The sequence below is a fragment of the Pungitius pungitius genome, chromosome 3, assembly GCF_949316345.1.
Source record: "Pungitius pungitius chromosome 3, fPunPun2.1, whole genome shotgun sequence".
NCBI lineage: Eukaryota > Metazoa > Chordata > Actinopteri > Perciformes > Gasterosteidae > Pungitius > Pungitius pungitius.
The window spans coordinates 28961703-28978081 of NC_084902.1; the positions used below are offsets into that span (position 1 = coordinate 28961703).

At 50.6% G+C, this 16379-nt stretch overlaps 2 protein-coding genes across 2 annotated transcripts in view; both read right to left on the reverse strand.

Moving 5' to 3' along the window:
• Positions 1-906: 906 nt before the first annotated feature.
• LOC119220934 (carboxy-terminal domain RNA polymerase II polypeptide A small phosphatase 1-like) lies at positions 907-6365 on the reverse strand. The gene is made up of 7 exons (XM_037477287.2): positions 5951-6365; positions 3842-3990; positions 3632-3733; positions 3369-3425; positions 2824-2916; positions 2220-2405; positions 907-2128 (listed from the first exon to the last, which is right to left on the reverse strand). Exons 1-7 carry the CDS (start codon positions 6021-6023, stop codon positions 2000-2002), a joined length of 789 nt encoding a protein of 262 aa, XP_037333184.2. The 5' UTR covers positions 6024-6365; the 3' UTR covers positions 907-1999.
• LOC119221197 (striated muscle preferentially expressed protein kinase) overlaps positions 6244-16379 on the reverse strand; it is a 59145-nt gene continuing 49009 nt past the window's right edge. Inside the window, exons 34-48 of the mRNA XM_062561486.1 lie at positions 16194-16366; positions 16053-16079; positions 15800-15952; positions 15658-15700; positions 15220-15285; positions 12390-15021; positions 12140-12307; positions 11310-11432; positions 10675-10839; positions 9997-10594; positions 9454-9693; positions 9152-9375; positions 8996-9071; positions 8686-8835; positions 6244-8595 (exon numbers count right to left, since the gene is read on the reverse strand). Coding sequence (XP_062417470.1) covers positions 8367-8595; positions 8686-8835; positions 8996-9071; positions 9152-9375; positions 9454-9693; positions 9997-10594; positions 10675-10839; positions 11310-11432; positions 12140-12307; positions 12390-15021; positions 15220-15285; positions 15658-15700; positions 15800-15952; positions 16053-16079; positions 16194-16366 — 5067 coding nt within the window. The 3' untranslated portion in view covers positions 6244-8366. The remainder of the gene's footprint in view (positions 8596-8685; positions 8836-8995; positions 9072-9151; positions 9376-9453; positions 9694-9996; positions 10595-10674; positions 10840-11309; positions 11433-12139; positions 12308-12389; positions 15022-15219; positions 15286-15657; positions 15701-15799; positions 15953-16052; positions 16080-16193; positions 16367-16379) is intronic.

Sequence of the window (16379 nt, forward strand, 5' to 3'; positions counted from 1 at the left end):
CATACTGACAACACTTGTTATATATGTAATCAAATGACTGATAAAAATGACTTAATGTTCCTATAAATCCTCATGTTTGCCAATGAATTCCAAACAAAACCACAGCCATTGGCCTTTAACCTATTTGGGACATGTGATGGTGGTTACATGGCACCCTATCAAAATAAAACCCTGTTATGTGTCTACAACAGTAAGATACTTTCCTTTTAGTAATCTGCTGGTGCTTCTGTTCCATATATTGGCCTATTAATATAGGAGGTAAACAACCAGGTATTGCATGAAAACAACAAAACTGAATATTGTATCAAAGTAGCACATCTGGGGAACTTAAACAAAACAGAAAAAAACACTCATTGTTTAGAAATACAGGCTTATTTGATTGACGAGAACTTGTTAAAACTGAAAATAACGCGAAAGCTCTAAATAGGTCAGATTTAATTGTGATCCCAGCCACCTCTGTGAAAAGTCACATCACACACACACACACCATGGAGGCTTTTTGTAGGCAAACCCACGGCTCCTTTCTTCAGGCCGCACATGGTATTGTCAACGCATAGGAGTGAGATAGCAAGAAGCTTGCTACATAATCATAGTCTGTAAAGCAACACAGGTGCACTTTGTCGGATCCCCTGGGAGCATTTAAAGGAAAATTCCACCCACTGATCATTTTTTTTACCCAAAATTAATTTCCTTGGGCAATTTCAATGACTCATGGCATTTTCAGTAGCAGTAGTGTGAACATCTCTTCCTCCTCGGATTTATTTCTACAAACGTTTATGTGAAATTGCATGTTTCATTGACATTTAGAGGTCATGTTCAATACATATCAAACTCCAACGTGGCTGCAGCAGAAATACGTCATCGTAGTACAACAGAATCCGACCAATAACAGAAGCTTTCGGGGTGCATTTCTCTTTTTAAATCTCAGACGTGTGTCTGCCTGCAGCACCTCGAACATCCCTCCAAACCCATTTTTTTTTTTACAGGCCTGAAAATGTTTCCAGCCCAAGTACCGCTCGGAGGAAAAGAGTAGGCAGAAAGCGCTACGAGTCAGACGAGTCGACCCCGACCCCCCCAGGGCTCAAACGTGTGTGGGCAGACACATTTGGGCCGTCCATCACCACCACAGAGCCCAGCAGCTGCTTTGCCGCTTGCAGGTGGTCTGGTATTCCTATTAGTGTCTTACTTTGTCTTGGGCTTTATATTCCACTGATTAAAGTACAGTGGGTACAGTTGCTGCTGCAGAAGAACATTTTCTCCGCCTATATCAATACGATTAAATTAAATACCAACGATCCCAATACACCAGCTAATGCTGTTTAGTAAGCAGGGTTTAGTTTTAATATTGTCACAATCAAAGTGTGGACTATAGACTGTAAAGTGCTGTCCAATCATTTTGTCATTTATTCATTCATCAACTCCTGATTACTTCTTTTCATCGGATTCATCCATAACACTGAAACAATGACCTGATCAATATAGCTGTAAGAACTCTAAAATGACTCCTCAGCATCACAAGCGGTTTTTCTGCAGACAAATAGTGTGACAGTTGACTAAATTAGGATGTGTAGCAAATATATTGTTTAAAAATACATCTACAGTACTCCTACATCAGCTGCTCATTCAATGACGAGGCCTAAGTTCATTTGCACGATTCCGGAACTTCCGTCTCTCCTCGCTTACCGAACCCTGAACCACGCGCAGTCGGTCCGAGGTGTGCAGAGGGGGGGGGGGGGGTCTGTGGCGAGGGCCTTCCTCTGCGGCCTGAGCCATTCATCCTTTCATCCTTTCATCCCTCATCGAGCTAATGTTTGACCAGCGGACGGCGCCGAGGCCGTTTGAGGTCAGCCAAGAGTCCCGAACATGGGTTTGAGAGCGGGAAGCAGTCCAGGTGGGCGGAGCCTCGCTGCTCAGGGGGGGGGGGGGGGGGCGAAGGGGGGTGTATCCAGTTTTTTTTTTTGTACGCCGTGTTGTTTTGGAGCCGAGACGCGGCACGCCGTTAGCTGGCGGCGCCTTGGTGCTTGAGGACCGTGTAGACGTTGTCCACCCGGCTCAGCCTCTCGAAGAAGGGGATGAGGTCCAGCAGCTCGGTGTCGGCCATGTCGTCGAACCACGAGGCCACGGGCACCTGGAAACAGGCCGCAAGACCATCAGCGGCCGCACCGCTCGCGCCCAAAGCCGTCGCCGCGGCGACGACGCCACCGCCGCGTCGTACTCACCGCGTTGTCGGGGTGGAAGATGTAGGAGGCCGGGGAGTTGTCCACGATGATGACCTTGCTGAGGTCTCGACCCAGGCGGCTCAGGTCCTTGACGTAGTTGCCTCGGTAGAAGACGCAGGACTCCCGGAAGAGGCGGGAGCGGAACGCGCCCCACTTGTCCAGGAGGTCGGAGACGGGGTCCGCGTACTGCGGAGATTAACCAAAAACAAATACTGATGCAATACTGTAATGCAGTGATTCTCAACTGGTGGGTCCCGTTTTCTGCATGGGAAAATAAAAATTAGAATAATATATATTTTATTTTGAAGGGACAGCGGAGTGTCGTTTTTTTTGCTGGCTGTTTTCAGCAGCGTGTGCCTGGTTGGGTCAAACCATTCTGATATGGGGGAGACATTGGGTTTTTAGGGATAATTAAACATCCTGAATATAAAATATAAAATTCAGCTTATGAACTTGATTTTGAATAAATTTGAGAAGTTGAGATTTGGGGTCGCGGCTTGTCATTAAGGGGAGATGGTGGGCCCCGGACCCAGACCAGTTGAGAACCACTGCTGTGATGCGCATGTTCTACCTGGGATGAAGGCGTAGAATAAAGCTCACTCACTTTGGCCAAGCTGGCGGTGAACAGGACGCACTCGAACAGCTCGCCCATCCTCTTCAGGAACTCGTCGACGTGGGGCCGCTTCAGGACGTACACCTGGAAGGCGAAAACCACGCCCACACACGGGGCGAGGTCGGAGAATGCAACTCAGAAAGCATGCTTCCACAAACCGTAGCCGCCCGATGGAACTACGGCGCTTCGCAGCGGCGTTTAACATAACCAAAATGACGACTGAACGGGTCAAAAAGGTGGACGTCATGCACATTAAATGCGCGTCCCGTTTCCTCCTCGGGTTCCTGCGGCTCTCTTCGCTCTGCTCGGCCGGTGGATGAGGGTAGCGTTCCTGAACCAAGTCATCCGGAATAGGCTGTGCTTGTCTGAACAAACCTATCCTGGATTACTTGAACCAGGCCCAGACCCGCGGTGCGTCGTCCGTCTCCAAAGCCCTCACTCTGCCAGGCGCCGTCCCCTCACCAGGACACTTACACGGGAGAGACATTTGGGGCTTTTTGGTGGGGTTTTTTTTGGAAGTGTAATGCAGACATTACCTGGTGTACTGTTCCATCTATTTCCACGGGAATGATGAAGTCTGCATTGTTCACAGGCTGTTGAAATGACAAAGGAAAAGACACACATAATGAGGTCAGGTTTTTTTTACCAACATAAAATCTGTGACAGGCAGATTGTGTGTGTGTGTGTGTGCGCACACGGAGGAGTGAATGCACGATGCTGTAAACAGATGTGTGTTTTATTATCAGGCGAACGCGTCACATGATGTCATGTGATCGGTCACAGGCCACAGTTTCCTCACCTTGAAAGAGCTGTGTACTAAAGTCTCATCCAGGTCTATGACCACGCAGATCTTTCCCGAGTCTTTCGACTTCACTGGAGCCAGCAGGGGCTTCACCTGGATCTAAAGAGGAAGACGCACAAAACGCACACGGACCAGTAGGGAAGACAAAGTCAGACGTGAACTCTTCACCCCCCCCCCGACAGATTACGCTCCCTCCCGTCCAACAACCTTGGAGCCGGCGCCGTTCTCCTCCACCAGCAGCGGCGCGTTGTTGTTGACGGACGGCGGCGCGTCCTGGTCTCGACACAGGCAGCAGAAGAGGCTGGAGAAGAGGCCTCGGCTCCGGGGCTTCTTGGTGGACAGAGAGGGCGAGGAGCCTGCAGGGGGGGGGGGGGGGGGGGGGGGGGAGGAGGAGGTCACAAAACAAAAAAGAAAATAATTGAAAAAGATTGAGCTGCCGTGAATCAATGTTCAGGATGATAAGGCCCCAATCGGGTCAGTGAACGTGGGACAGTACAAAGTACCGGTCACAGGCGGCCCGCCAAGCGGCTCTTGCGTAACGCTGTCGGACGCTGTGGAAGGAAACCACGACAACGCCGACAGCGTGGAAAGCAGCTGCAGGAAGTCATCTTCACGACGCCGTTTGACAGTTAGCTTTTTTTTTTATTTTAAAAGCAGCGGCGAGGGGGAGGGGGGGGGGGGGGGGCTTAGGTTACATTTTTGTTCCGTCAGCTACTGCACGTCTTCTAGGGGGATTCCCCCCAAAGTATCCGGCTCCAACACATGACTGATTTGTGACCCCCCCCCCCCCCCCTCCTCTCTCTCCCCCTGAACGTGACGGTGCTACCAACACAAACCTCTTTCATTCCCTCCTCCTGCGTTTGTGGATTCAAACTGCGTCCGACCCCTCGCCGGCCCCAAAACAGGAAGAGGAAACAGACGGGTATCAGCGGAGGAAGCTGCTCGCCGTGGTGTCGTTTTTTTTAGGTTTTTTTTTAGTTTTTTTGGTGGAGCAGGAGCTTGTGATGCTGTGAATTGTAATAGAACGCTGAATTGGAATCTTGGATTTGCCAAATAAACAGAAATTAAAAATGTGACCAGTAGAGATTTGTAAATGTGTCACAGTTTATGATGACCTCACCCAACACGACGAAAACTGCCGCCTGATGTTTGTTTGCGGGTAAAGTCTGTAAAACACTTCAAGCTTCGTTTCATTGTCACTTTACCCACATTAACCCTTCAGTGAGGCACGATAACACGTTCAGGCCTGAGATGAAAGTCAACGTTTTGTGAAATAATAAACACATCGGAAGGTTCTATGTTTTGAAGAATTCAAAAGATGCTTAATCGCTTTGTGACTCGGATCCCCTCGTGATAAGATGCTTTGGCGTTTCAGATCATCTTATCAGCTGAGGATCCATATGCAGGTCTGACCGTGTGAATGTTTTCCCGTAATGGACCCTCACGCCCTGAAGAGCAGAGGGTCACATGCCTTCATCTCCAATTTATGGAAAACGCAGTGTTGCCATGAACCCTCTAATGCAACAGACCATGATGCCTTTCAAAATAAAACGCTTTCTATAGCAGGAGAATTAAAAAAAAGGCCTTTAAATGAATTTTTTTCTGTTGATTTCCAAACTATTCTTGCATAATCATTAGAAAGCAGGGCCCATTAATGACGCAATACAAAACCACGCTGTACTCCGCTGGTACATGACAACCTGACGTGGCAACCCTGGAGCTGCATTGACAGATGATAAGCGAGGCCTTCGTGAGGTTGGGGATGAACGCGTGGTTATGTAAGGGATGAGGCTATTACACAGGTAGACACTTCTCCCACTGACCCCACATCACACGCAACAACACGCCTTACGCTCCCGGGATCGCGGTGACCTTTCTGAAGGCTGGAGGGGACGTCTTTGGCGGGAGCTCCTTTTGGGGGGGCGATGGCTGACAGGGGTCAGCCGGTGGCCACCTTTCTCAACATTGAGGTTGGGGAGCAAACAGAGGGGGAACCAAAGTATCATCCCACTCCACGTGGAATATGCACGGTGCTACCGGGGGTTTATAGTGTGGTCTGCGGTGGAAGGGATCCTCATTTTGGTCATTTCCTTCACTTTGATCAAGGAGGCCCGAGGCCGCAGCCTCCATCTGCGCACGAGTGACAGTTTCACGGCACTTTTCTCCGTGCAGAAACAGCGGTGAATGTTGTGCAGATTGTTGTTGCAGCAGAGGACGGGTTCCGAGGTGTGGACTCAACGGAGCTCTGCAAAAGTTTTTTTGTGGTTGTTGTTGTTGTTTTTGACGCGAGTGCAAAACAATTAAAAAGACACTTACCCCGCTCTCCTGCGGCTTTGTTTCCCTCTTCATCCCGGCTGACTTGGGTGATTATTGAGGACGGACCGTCCATCACATCCAGGTCTGGTCCAGAAGTTGCTGATCTCACACTTTTAAGTTGCGGAGAGTTCGCTGACTCGGTGCATTAAAACGAACTCAACATGTAGGAAAACGACGCCGAAGCGCCCCGGAAAACATCGCAACAAGTCGGCCCTACAGCACAGCCATGTCGCCCCCGGTGTCGTCGTCGTCCGCTCGGGACACCGACACAACCAACTATTAAAAAATAAATAAAAAAGGTCGTAGGTGTGAAACTCTAATCAAAAAAAGCGTTCGCCGAGGAGGTAGAAACTTTGATTCAACATGGAGCTCAACTCCGCTCGCAACTTCAAGATACAAACACGGGAGGTTTCAAGGCTCCCCGCTTCCCCTTAAAGCGGCGCACTAGGGGAAAGGCCGCGTGCAACCTCGCGCCCTCCCCGGCGGCGACGCGTTTCACCGCGGTCCCTAACGGCGGCACCGAGGAAAGTTACTCACGACTCGGCTAGCCGGCTGGCGACGGAGCACGTCCGATTTACCGCCGGACACGCGTGCATTTACGCGGATAGCGTTGAATATTTCGGTCCACGAAACATTAAAAAAAACAACAACAACAATACAATCGATTAAATAAACGCTCTAACTTACGAACAGGCTACATGTAGCAACACCAACTAACTTCAGCTAACGGTTACTCCTGCGGTACGTTACCACCGTATTAGCAACACCTGGACATGTGTGTACATGTGTGTCTGCACAATTGTATTTGTTGTGTATCGGACAGAATCATTGAAAACTTTTAAAGTAGAGGTGGCCGCAGAGAAACGCCCAGTTCGGGTCCCTTGAAACCGCCTGATCCAGGGACCGTGGATAAAGTGCCTCCTCTGTCTCCGGTGGGTATTTAGTTCTCCCCCGAAATACAGTAGCAGAATAACAGTAAATAAAAGTGAAACTAATGCTTCAGTGCAGTTTGGGTCTAAATCGTTTGTAAGACGTTTTGTATCAATGTGTTCCTGTATTTGTCATACTTTCTCATAGATGTGCGTTTTCCTTCCCGTGCTATTATTGTTTGGTGCAGGAAAGTTAACAAACATTTATTTTTTGGATTGAATCATGCACTTTTAATTATCTATACAAATAAGTCAATATATCTTGTACTGCTGCCTCTGTCCTTGTGCATGCTTGTAAACATGACATACCATTGTTAATAAAATAAATAAAATACCATTGTTTATGCTCTTGTTGTGCAGCAAACTTTGTGTGTCGAGACATTTTTATGGCAGCAAACATCTTAAAAGTAAAAAAAAAAAAATCCCATCAAAGCACATGATTCATTTGGAAACCCAAGCCCAAAACTGCATTTCACAAAGCACGTAACTTTTCCCAATTGTATCAACAGTTTATTACATACCTTCTCATAAAAACATCTTCAATTTTTCCCCACATATAAACACCGCAAATTGGTACATTTATAAATCTTCAAACGTTCAAATTGATACAAAAAGGAACACTAAGATAGAGCAACACACAATAGTTTTTATTATTACAAGGACTGCGTGTACTGTAAGGATCTAAATGAGTCTGTTGGAGTCGAACATTTGTCATTCCATTGTGAACCACTACTACCAGAGACACCTTTACAACAGGAACTTTGGATATAAATCCAATTTAGGCACTGACTGGGTCTGATCTGATCATGATCGAAGCAACGCGACCAACTGACGGGCAATGCTGAGAAACCACAGCAATTAGCCAGTGGATGACTTGTCCATGTCAGATGTAAAATCCACATTACAGACGGTTCATAGTTTATTACAACCACAGTACGGAAACATTTCCAAACATTCCTAGCTCACCCTAAAAAAGTTTCTTTGAATCACAATCACAAAGACACTTTGTATTTTTAATTTTCTTTTTCCGACTCGATCTGAATTTGAAAAAAGTGATTTCAAAATGACCACGCACGCACACACAAAAACAAACACACTCACGTATGTAAATAAATTAACATGTAAAAAGTAAACAACTTCAAGAAAAAAAAAATATATTTTTGGTTTTAAAATGTGTAATTAAATGCAAAAATAAATTAGCAGCTTAAACCATGGTACATTCACATGAGTTGTTACTAATTCGGTGACAGAAAGAAGCGAATGAGACACATGTCCCCGGGCTGATGTGCAGAGTGGAGCCCCATGTTTCCCTAAAGCCAATATTAAGGTGCACTTTCAGATCTCACTAGGGGCCATCTGAGCAGGTTCCTCAATTCAACGAGTCTCCTCCTTCTGCTTCCTGTCATCTCTGGATCCTTTCGGCGTAGGACATTTTCCCCCAGAGGGGCGTCGCTGCATTCCCCCCCCCCCCCACAGCCACCACCGCCTCATTTGGGTCCGGGGACGTGCGGCGAGCTCCGGGCCCCCGGGGAGCTCCGGTGGGTGCGCAGCGGCACCCTGTGCTCGGTGGCGTCCTCTGCGCGCCGCCGCTGCCGCTCCACCAGGAACTCTTTGAGTCGGCCGGAGGTGAAGGTGAGCGTCTGCCTCCTCAGCTTCATCAGGTACGAGTCCTGCAGCCAGGCTTGGGTGAAGCAGTCTCGCGTGGTCGGACGGGCCCTGTGGTGGGGGAGGTGGGGGGAGACGACAGGGTAAGCTTTCATGTCCTTCATTAGACGGCGTAGATCATCTTACTTTGTCGACTCTCACCACGGGTAACTGCTCAGCATCTTCTTGAGAAAGGCGGAGGCACTTTGGGACACATTTTGGTAAAGTTTAGACGGGTCAAACTTTGCCATCAGGATCTTGGATTCCACTTGTAGGGGGTCTTTGTCTTCAAAGGGCAGTCGACCGCTGAGCCTGTTCACAATCACAGGAAAAACCACGCGGCAGGATATAATGTAACAGATTCATTTATTAAAAATAAATATTACGTTGTGATATTGAGTTAGTGATTAAAACACACAATTCTCGCTCGAAATCACACTAAATGAATTCCGAAGAGACGCCGCACACGTACATGATGTAGGTGACGACGCCAACGGTCCAAATATCGGCAGGAGGACCAACCACTTCCCCTTTGACCATCTCAGGAGCTTTGGAGGAGGACATTTAGAGATGATAAGATGGGGGTTGTCTTTTTGCTTTTGTTGTTATGGTCAGAGACGACCCTCACCCATGTACTCCAGCGTCCCCGCGGCCGAGGCCCGCGCTCGGAGGCTGAGGGGGTTGAAGCTCTGAGCGCTTCCAAAGTCTACGATCTTGACGGCGTTGAGGTGGGTCACCATGATGTTATCGGGCTTGAGGTCTAGGTGGAGGACGCGGTGGTTGTGGAGGTACTCCACCCCCTGGAGGATCTGGACCAGGTAAGCCACCACGTCGTCCTCAGAGTAGCGGAACCTGTGCACAGCAAGTGGAGGTTACGTGATGGTGAATTTTGCTGCTGTGTGGTCTGTTGGTGTCTCTAGGCGCTCCTACCTGTCGATGAGGCTGTGCAGCAGCTCTTTGCCGGTGCAGTACTCCGCCACCAGCACCAAGCAGTGCGGCGTGACGTAGGCCTCGTGCAGAGCCATGACCTTCTCGCTGTGAAGGGATTTCAGGATCTCGTACTCCTTCAGGACGTCCTGCTTGTTCTCCTGGTTGTAAGGGATTATCTTCGCCATGTAGATTTTGCCCGTCGCGTTCTCACGACACTCTCTGACGACTCCAAAGCGACCTCTGGCAAAAAAAATCATTCAAAAACAAATAACACAATACAAAAGAACGAGTTCTTTATACAGTAGAGTCTGTAATCCAATGTAGGATATCTATAGAAATGCATTTAATGAGGGTTAGGTTATTAGTATTATGTTTGAGATAAAAATTTTATCCGAAACAACTACAATTTATGGTAAGATTATTTTCTAAAAGCCAAATGTTTGTACTGACGTTTAAGTTTAATGAACTTATAACGGCCTCCATCATTTTTAACATTTGAAAAAAGCCTAAAAACACGGGCCTAACCACGACCTTCCGCCTCACCTGGCTTTCTCGTCCAGGAAAGTGTACGGCTTCTGTGGAACGGCGTGGCGCGGAGCAGCGGAGGGCGCGGCGCGGCCCGATGCGGCGCTTTGGGTGGGGCTGCTGACCCCGTCACCAAACGGACTCATGCTGGAGGACTGGAGCACTGGTGGCGAGAAGGAGACCGGAGTCGGGGTCCCACGGGCGGCGGGGGCGTATGTGGGCACGGAGGCCACTGCTGGTTTGATTGGCGTCGCCGATGGCTGCGATGCTGTTGCATTCTGGGTCATAGGCGACACCACGTTGACTGGACTCTGGGGCTTGGGCAGGACGAAGGGTGGAGGTGCTTTGACTGGGTCTGAAGGGGGGTGGGAGGAGCCTGTCTTCGGAGCGTCCTGGGGGGCCGCAGGCGGCAGTTTGGTGTAGGAAGGCAGAGAGGGTGGAGGCTTAAGGGGCGGAGGTGAAGCAGTGGGAGAGGCTGCATCTGTTGGAGAGGCGGAGGCGACGGGGGAGACGAACACGCTGGGAGCAATGTTCTGCACCGGCTTTACCGGAGGCGCTGCCACGGAGGAGGGGGCCGCGGTTTCGGGGGGAGCCGGGACCGCGGTGCTCAAAGCCGCTGCGAGACAACGAAATACGACCTTTAATCACCGCTGTTGCCCAGCATGTTGTGACGGAGGCTTCCCGTGTGTGAAGTACCTGTCGAGTCCAGGCTGACTGGAGCAGAGGAGCCGCTGTACGGCCCCTGTCCGGCCTTGTTGTTGCAGGAGACTCTGAACCTGAACGCGCCCCCTGCTGGCAGGTCGGTGACATTGTAGTAGCAGTCCACAACGCCCGTGGCTACGGTCAGCCACTTAGAATCCCCTGCAGCACAGAGAGGGGAGGGAGGAGTGATCTTCATGGAGGAATAGTGGTTTGAATTCTTTTTAAATACTTAGGTATTCATACTGGAAATAAATATTTGTGATGAATTACAAAGTGAAGAACGACAAGGAGTTGTTGAATAGGTAAAAAGTAGAAAATAGTTTGGTTTTGTGCTCTGGGTGGAGAAAGACTTCTGTTTGTTCACATATTGACCACCAGATGGCGGAGTTGTCAAAGTGATAGATAATGTAGAAATGTACATGGCTGAGGTGAAATGTCATGCTACAGGTGAACGCTCAGTGCAGGACTCACTTCTTGTGAGAGAGACCTCACGGGGTGACGAAGCCACTGCTACCACCAAAGTGTTATCAATAATACTCTCATACTAGTGCATTTCACAACCTGCTCTGTATTCATTCAGGTGAGCTGAATACTGCAGATGTGAGAATAAAAAAAGTGACAGGACTCACCTTCGGTTTTTCTTTCAAGGGTGTAGCTGCATGGAGACTTGGTGTCTGCTGGCTTCCACAGCACCAGGGCAGTGTTGCTGTAGGTCTGGGGGACTTCAGGGGTCCCGGGGCGTTTTGGGACACCTTGAAAGAGAACATATTAAGACCCCTGAGTTACATAGTACACTGCACCGGGTACAGCAATCACTGGTCCCCTATATTATAAATGTCACATTAAGATACGAGAGAAGAAAAGACATTATTCTCCCGAGGCTCAGGATGTAAAAACCGGGTCCAGACGATGTGATTTGTAGTCACAACCAAACCGAGCCGGACACAAACAGCGTGGTTCCTTCATTTGTGGACGCATTTCGCTTTCAGCGTGTGCATCGGCTGGAGCCGATACATCAGGCGGGATTAGCTGTCAGGGGTTTTCTTAGGCGCAGCACAGAATAATCGAAGGGGAGACAAATGACCTCAGTGGCTGAGATTAGAAGGACTTCATGTCCCGAACAAGGACAAATAAGGTTCCAATGAAAATCTGAGAAATGTATTGGAACCTCAAAAGTCTCATCCCAGCTTTCCTTACATATTATTTGTCCAAAGGCCTGTCTGGAGTATTAAATAATAACCTAGCGCAAAGGATTCCTAAATTCTCTGGAAGCATCATTTGTTCCATTTAGTTAATCTCTTGACATTATAATTAATTCAAACTGCTTCAATATTAATTTTACTCTTCCAGCAATTAAAATTAAACGCTGTAGGATACATCACATCATGCGGCTAATCAGTGCGTGTCAAAGGAGCAGCTCTGCAACGACATTCAGCACAAGGCGCAGTGGGCCACTCACAGGCTATGGTCAAAGTGCAGGAGGTGCTGACAGTAGCGATGGGGTTGGTCGCCACGCACTCGTAAACTCCGGCGTCCCTCCGGCTGGACCTCCGGATGGTGAGAAGCTGCCTGCCGTCCGGGTGCGACTTCAGGTCGATGCGCTCCTCCGGCTCCAGCGGCTTGCGGTCTGCAACGCACAGTGAATACAGGGAGCTGAGTCGGCGCCTCCGTTGATGAAAGCACGCGGGCCAAAGAGCGCGGCGGCGTACCCAAGGTCCACGCGATGCCCGGAGGAGGACTGCCGGCCGGGAGGCAGCTGAGGGTGACCGGCTCCCCCTCCAGCAGCACGTGGTCTCTCAGCTTGATGTGGAACACGGGGGCGAAATCCGAAGGCGAGCGGATGAACTGCTGGCTGGTGGAGAGACCCTCCTCTTTGGGGACGTCGGGCCGGGACGGGGTTTTGTCCCTCTTGCCCCTCGCCAAGCCCCACCTGTCCCACCGGGACCGCCTGTCGCCCTCTGCGGCTTTTTCGGAGTGGGCGCTGCAGGCGGATTCGATGGATTCCTTGGACGCGCCGCCGCCGCCGCTCTGTCTGGCCAGCTGGTTCTCGGGGACGCCCATCCCCTTGAGCCCCCGCCCCTCGGACTGGGAATGGCGATGGCGGGTGAACTGAGGCGTCCCGGTTCCCTCCTCACCCCCCTTTCTCTCCTCGGACTGACTGCGGATCTTGGACGTAATCCCCGCCACTTTGTTCTCAAACTTGTGCCGCATCGCCAGCACCGGGGAATCGGGGACTTTCTTCAAATCCTTCTGCTCCTTCTGCCCCCCCCCGGCGCCTCGCCCCTTCCCGTCCTCTGACTGCGTCCTCATTTTGGCAGAGATTCCGGCCACTTTGGACTCAAACCTGCGCCTCATCGCAGAAACCGACGACTCGTCGGCTTTCCTTGGTTCCTTCTCGTCCAGCGGCCCGCTCGGCTCCTTTGGATCCAGCGACTTGCTGCGACCGATGGCCCACGAAACCCTTTTGTTCACAGCGGTTTCCTGCGCCTCCCGGGCCTCTCCCTCCTTCGGTTTCTCCCCCTTCTTATCCACGGATGTGGACCTCTTGGCCCGCAAGGAGAACCTCCCGATCAGCCTGAGGCCGGTCTCTCTCTCCTCGTCCCTTAAATCTTGAACAGACTTGGATTTCTCGCGCAGTCCTTTGGGGAGCATCTCAAGGGGCGCCCCCCCCGGCCCCGGCCTGTACACCTCCTCCCCGCCCTCGCCCGCCTTCCGGCTCGGCGCGTGCGAGTTCTCCTCCGACTTGTTCCTGGTCAGTATTCGGAGGCCGCGGGTCAAAGACGACTCGCGCTTCTTGAACCTGGCTTGGAAGACCTCCTCCGAGTCGATGTCCTTGATGTCCGTCCTGAGCGCGGGTCGGCGGGCGGGGCCGGCGAGCTCGGGGTTTGACGACGTGGAGGCAGAGGACGGAGGCCGGTCGGCGCTCGCCACCTTGGCAAACACCGCCGGGTGCTCGGGCGGCCGCGTGTCATTTGTTGCTTGGAGGACACGTGCGTACGCAGAGGAGGGTTCACTAGTGCGCGCCTTCTCTTCATTCATGTCCTTTTCATTAATGTGCAACTCCTGATTTTCTTTCTTCTCTTCTTCCTCATCATCCTCCTCCTCTATTACAATTATAGGAGTAATAACCGAGGGGGATCTGGAGTCACCTTCTTCTTCATTGGGCTTCTCAGAGCTCTGGGTGTTGGTTCTTTTCTGCGTTGTAACGTTCCTGTTCTTCTCATTCATACTTTGCATATCACGTTCTTTCGCATCGTTCCGTTTTTGCTGTTGGTCCAGCCTCCCTGGCGTCGGGAGTACAAAGGAAATCTTCTTTGAAGGAGAGACGGACTCGGGTGTCTGTCCCGCGATAGCGGACATTGAGCTCGCCTCCTGGGGCTTTTCCCCTGCCGCGCCGCCATTGCCCCCCGAAGGGATCTCCAAGGGGGCTCCGAACCTGCGGTGCAGGGGCATGGGCTCCGAATCCCCCTGAGCGAACGAGGCGCTTTTACTAAATACTCTGGTCTTCGGCGTGTCCTTCGCGGCGCTCTCCGAGGACGCGGCTCTGGCGAGCGTCGACGCGGCTCTGGATCTCCTCAGGTTCCGATCCAGGGACGCCGTCCGCCTCTCGTCGTCCATGCCGAGCGTCTCGAACAGGGGCCCCCGCAGGCCGCTCATCTTTTTGTCCACGTTTCCTCCCCTGAGCAGCCGCTGCCTCATCAGCTCCAGTTTGAGGGCGTAATCCTCCTGGCTCAGCTTGGCCGCCCCGGGGCTCGGGCTGCGATTGGGTAGCTCCATGGAAACGGCCTTCTTCAGGCTCCTGGTGCTGTCTTGTGGATCCCTGTTGGCGGTTCCCTCTTCTGGGTCGATGAGGAGAAGCAGCGCCGAATCGGCAGAGCTGCCTCGTCTCATCGTAGACCTCCTGGATTTCGGCTGCGTGTCGTCTGCCTCCACACTCGTTCCTTTTTCAAGAGGGACCACTGTCGTCTTTTCCATTTTCTCCTCAACTGGGGTTTCCTCTTCATTCTTCAGAGCTTCGTCAGCCCCTCCCCTCTTACCTGCCGCCCCCACATTGTCCCTTTTCCTTGTGCCCTCAGCAGCAACACTTGTCCACTTGTCCACTTCCTCCTCCCCCGGGATCTCGTTAAGGGAGACCCTGGAACCGGAAAAGACCATGGACAGCGGCATGGGAATGAAGGGAAGCTCATCTACATCAGCGTCGGAGTCAGAGGAAGAGGAGGGGGGTGGGGAGCCTTCTTTCAAATGCCGGGCCACAGCAATGGAGACGTGGTTGGATGACTCATTCAAGAGCTCTGGGATCGACCGCATGACCATCTTTGATTTGTAGCTGATAAGGGAACGCTGGAAAAAGTGAGGTGAATATGTTTCAGAATTAGACTGACAGAGGTTGCAATATACTGTGCTTCAAACTCTGGCATCTCCAATGAAAGTAACGTCATATCGGGGCATGGATTCATCGTTTAGTTCAGGAGCACAGAGAATGTAATTTTAATTATTCACAATCCTTTGCACGTAATAAATGAATCTACAGTTGCTTACCTGCCATCGTCTTCTAGACAGAACTTGCTTCAGCAGAGCTGTGCTGATGCTCTTGTTGGTTGGCGACTGCAAGACAAAAGGGCGGAGTCAGCACTAACTAAAATGCACCAAACTTTACAGTCTTTATTCAGAAGGATTTAGCAGAGGGCCTTAATGTCTTTATTCAATGTTGAATCCCTGACACATACACACCCATTTCAGACAGTTTTTAATGACGGTGTGATTAATACAGCCTTCCTTTTGACTCTGAAATGTCAACAAAATGAAACACAAATGGTGGACCTGGCTTCATCCAGTGTTCAGGTTTCTGTGTCCAAATTAGCACAAAATGGAATAAATAGAGGAAGTTTTGGGGTGATATCTACACGCTAAATAAAATGTCACTACGATCACCGGTAAATATTTTGGGGTCGGGGCATCTTTTCCAAAATAACTCACCTTGAACCAGGGATGACGAAGGCACTCGATGGCGCTCGGTCTCCTGGGAGATGAGAAAAAAAGGGCAGCATGCTACTGTTTGGACAATGGCAACGGCCAAAGTGATTCATATTTACACATTCATGGTCATTAAGCTGCTTACAGTCGGTCCGCCACCAAAAGCTTGATGACGAATCCCTTGGCTTCTCTGCAGAGGTCGGCGAACATGCTCTCCTCAAACGCCACGTTGTAGTTACGGATGTTTAAGGCCGTCGCTCGGTCGTTCTCACCAGCAAAGGGGGACACGCCAGTCAGGCTAACAAAAGAAATACAATAAATACAAGACATCTGTGCCTGTTCTACTGTACTGAAACTATGCAAATTACAAACAACGATAACAAACCCGGGCGACATACCAGAGGTACGTGATGACTCCAGCAGGCCTGTGGGGGAGCAGAACAGGATGATTGACAAGGGGATTTTTGTTTTTGTTAGGGAACAATATCATATAACGAGGCAGCGCAGTGTGGAGTCAGGCTGGAGAACGGGTGGCTCACCATATGTCCGTTGCCGTGGAGACGGGAGTTTGGTTAACAATCTCTGGTGCCACGTATTCTGGCGTGCCGTATCTGCAGTAGTGCTCCTCGGAAGCCTCCAGTTTTGCGGCGTTGCCAAAGTCACAAATGCGGATCAGGTCGCTCCCAGGACTTGCCATTAAAATGTTTTCCGGCTAGATGGGGGCA

Excerpts from the sequence above, each read along its gene's own strand:
- LOC119220934 (XM_037477287.2), bottom strand. The coding sequence starts at position 6,023 with ATGGACGGTCCGTCCTCAATAATCACCCAAGTCAGCCGGGATGAAGAG. Across the intron at positions 3,991-5,950 it reads CAAAGCCGCAGGAGAGCGGG|GCTCCTCGCCCTCTCTGTCC; the intron begins GTAAGTGTCTTT and ends CCCCCCCTGCAG. Across the intron at positions 2,129-2,219 it reads TCTTCCACCCCGACAACGCG|GTGCCCGTGGCCTCGTGGTT; the intron begins GTGAGTACGACG and ends GCCTGTTTCCAG.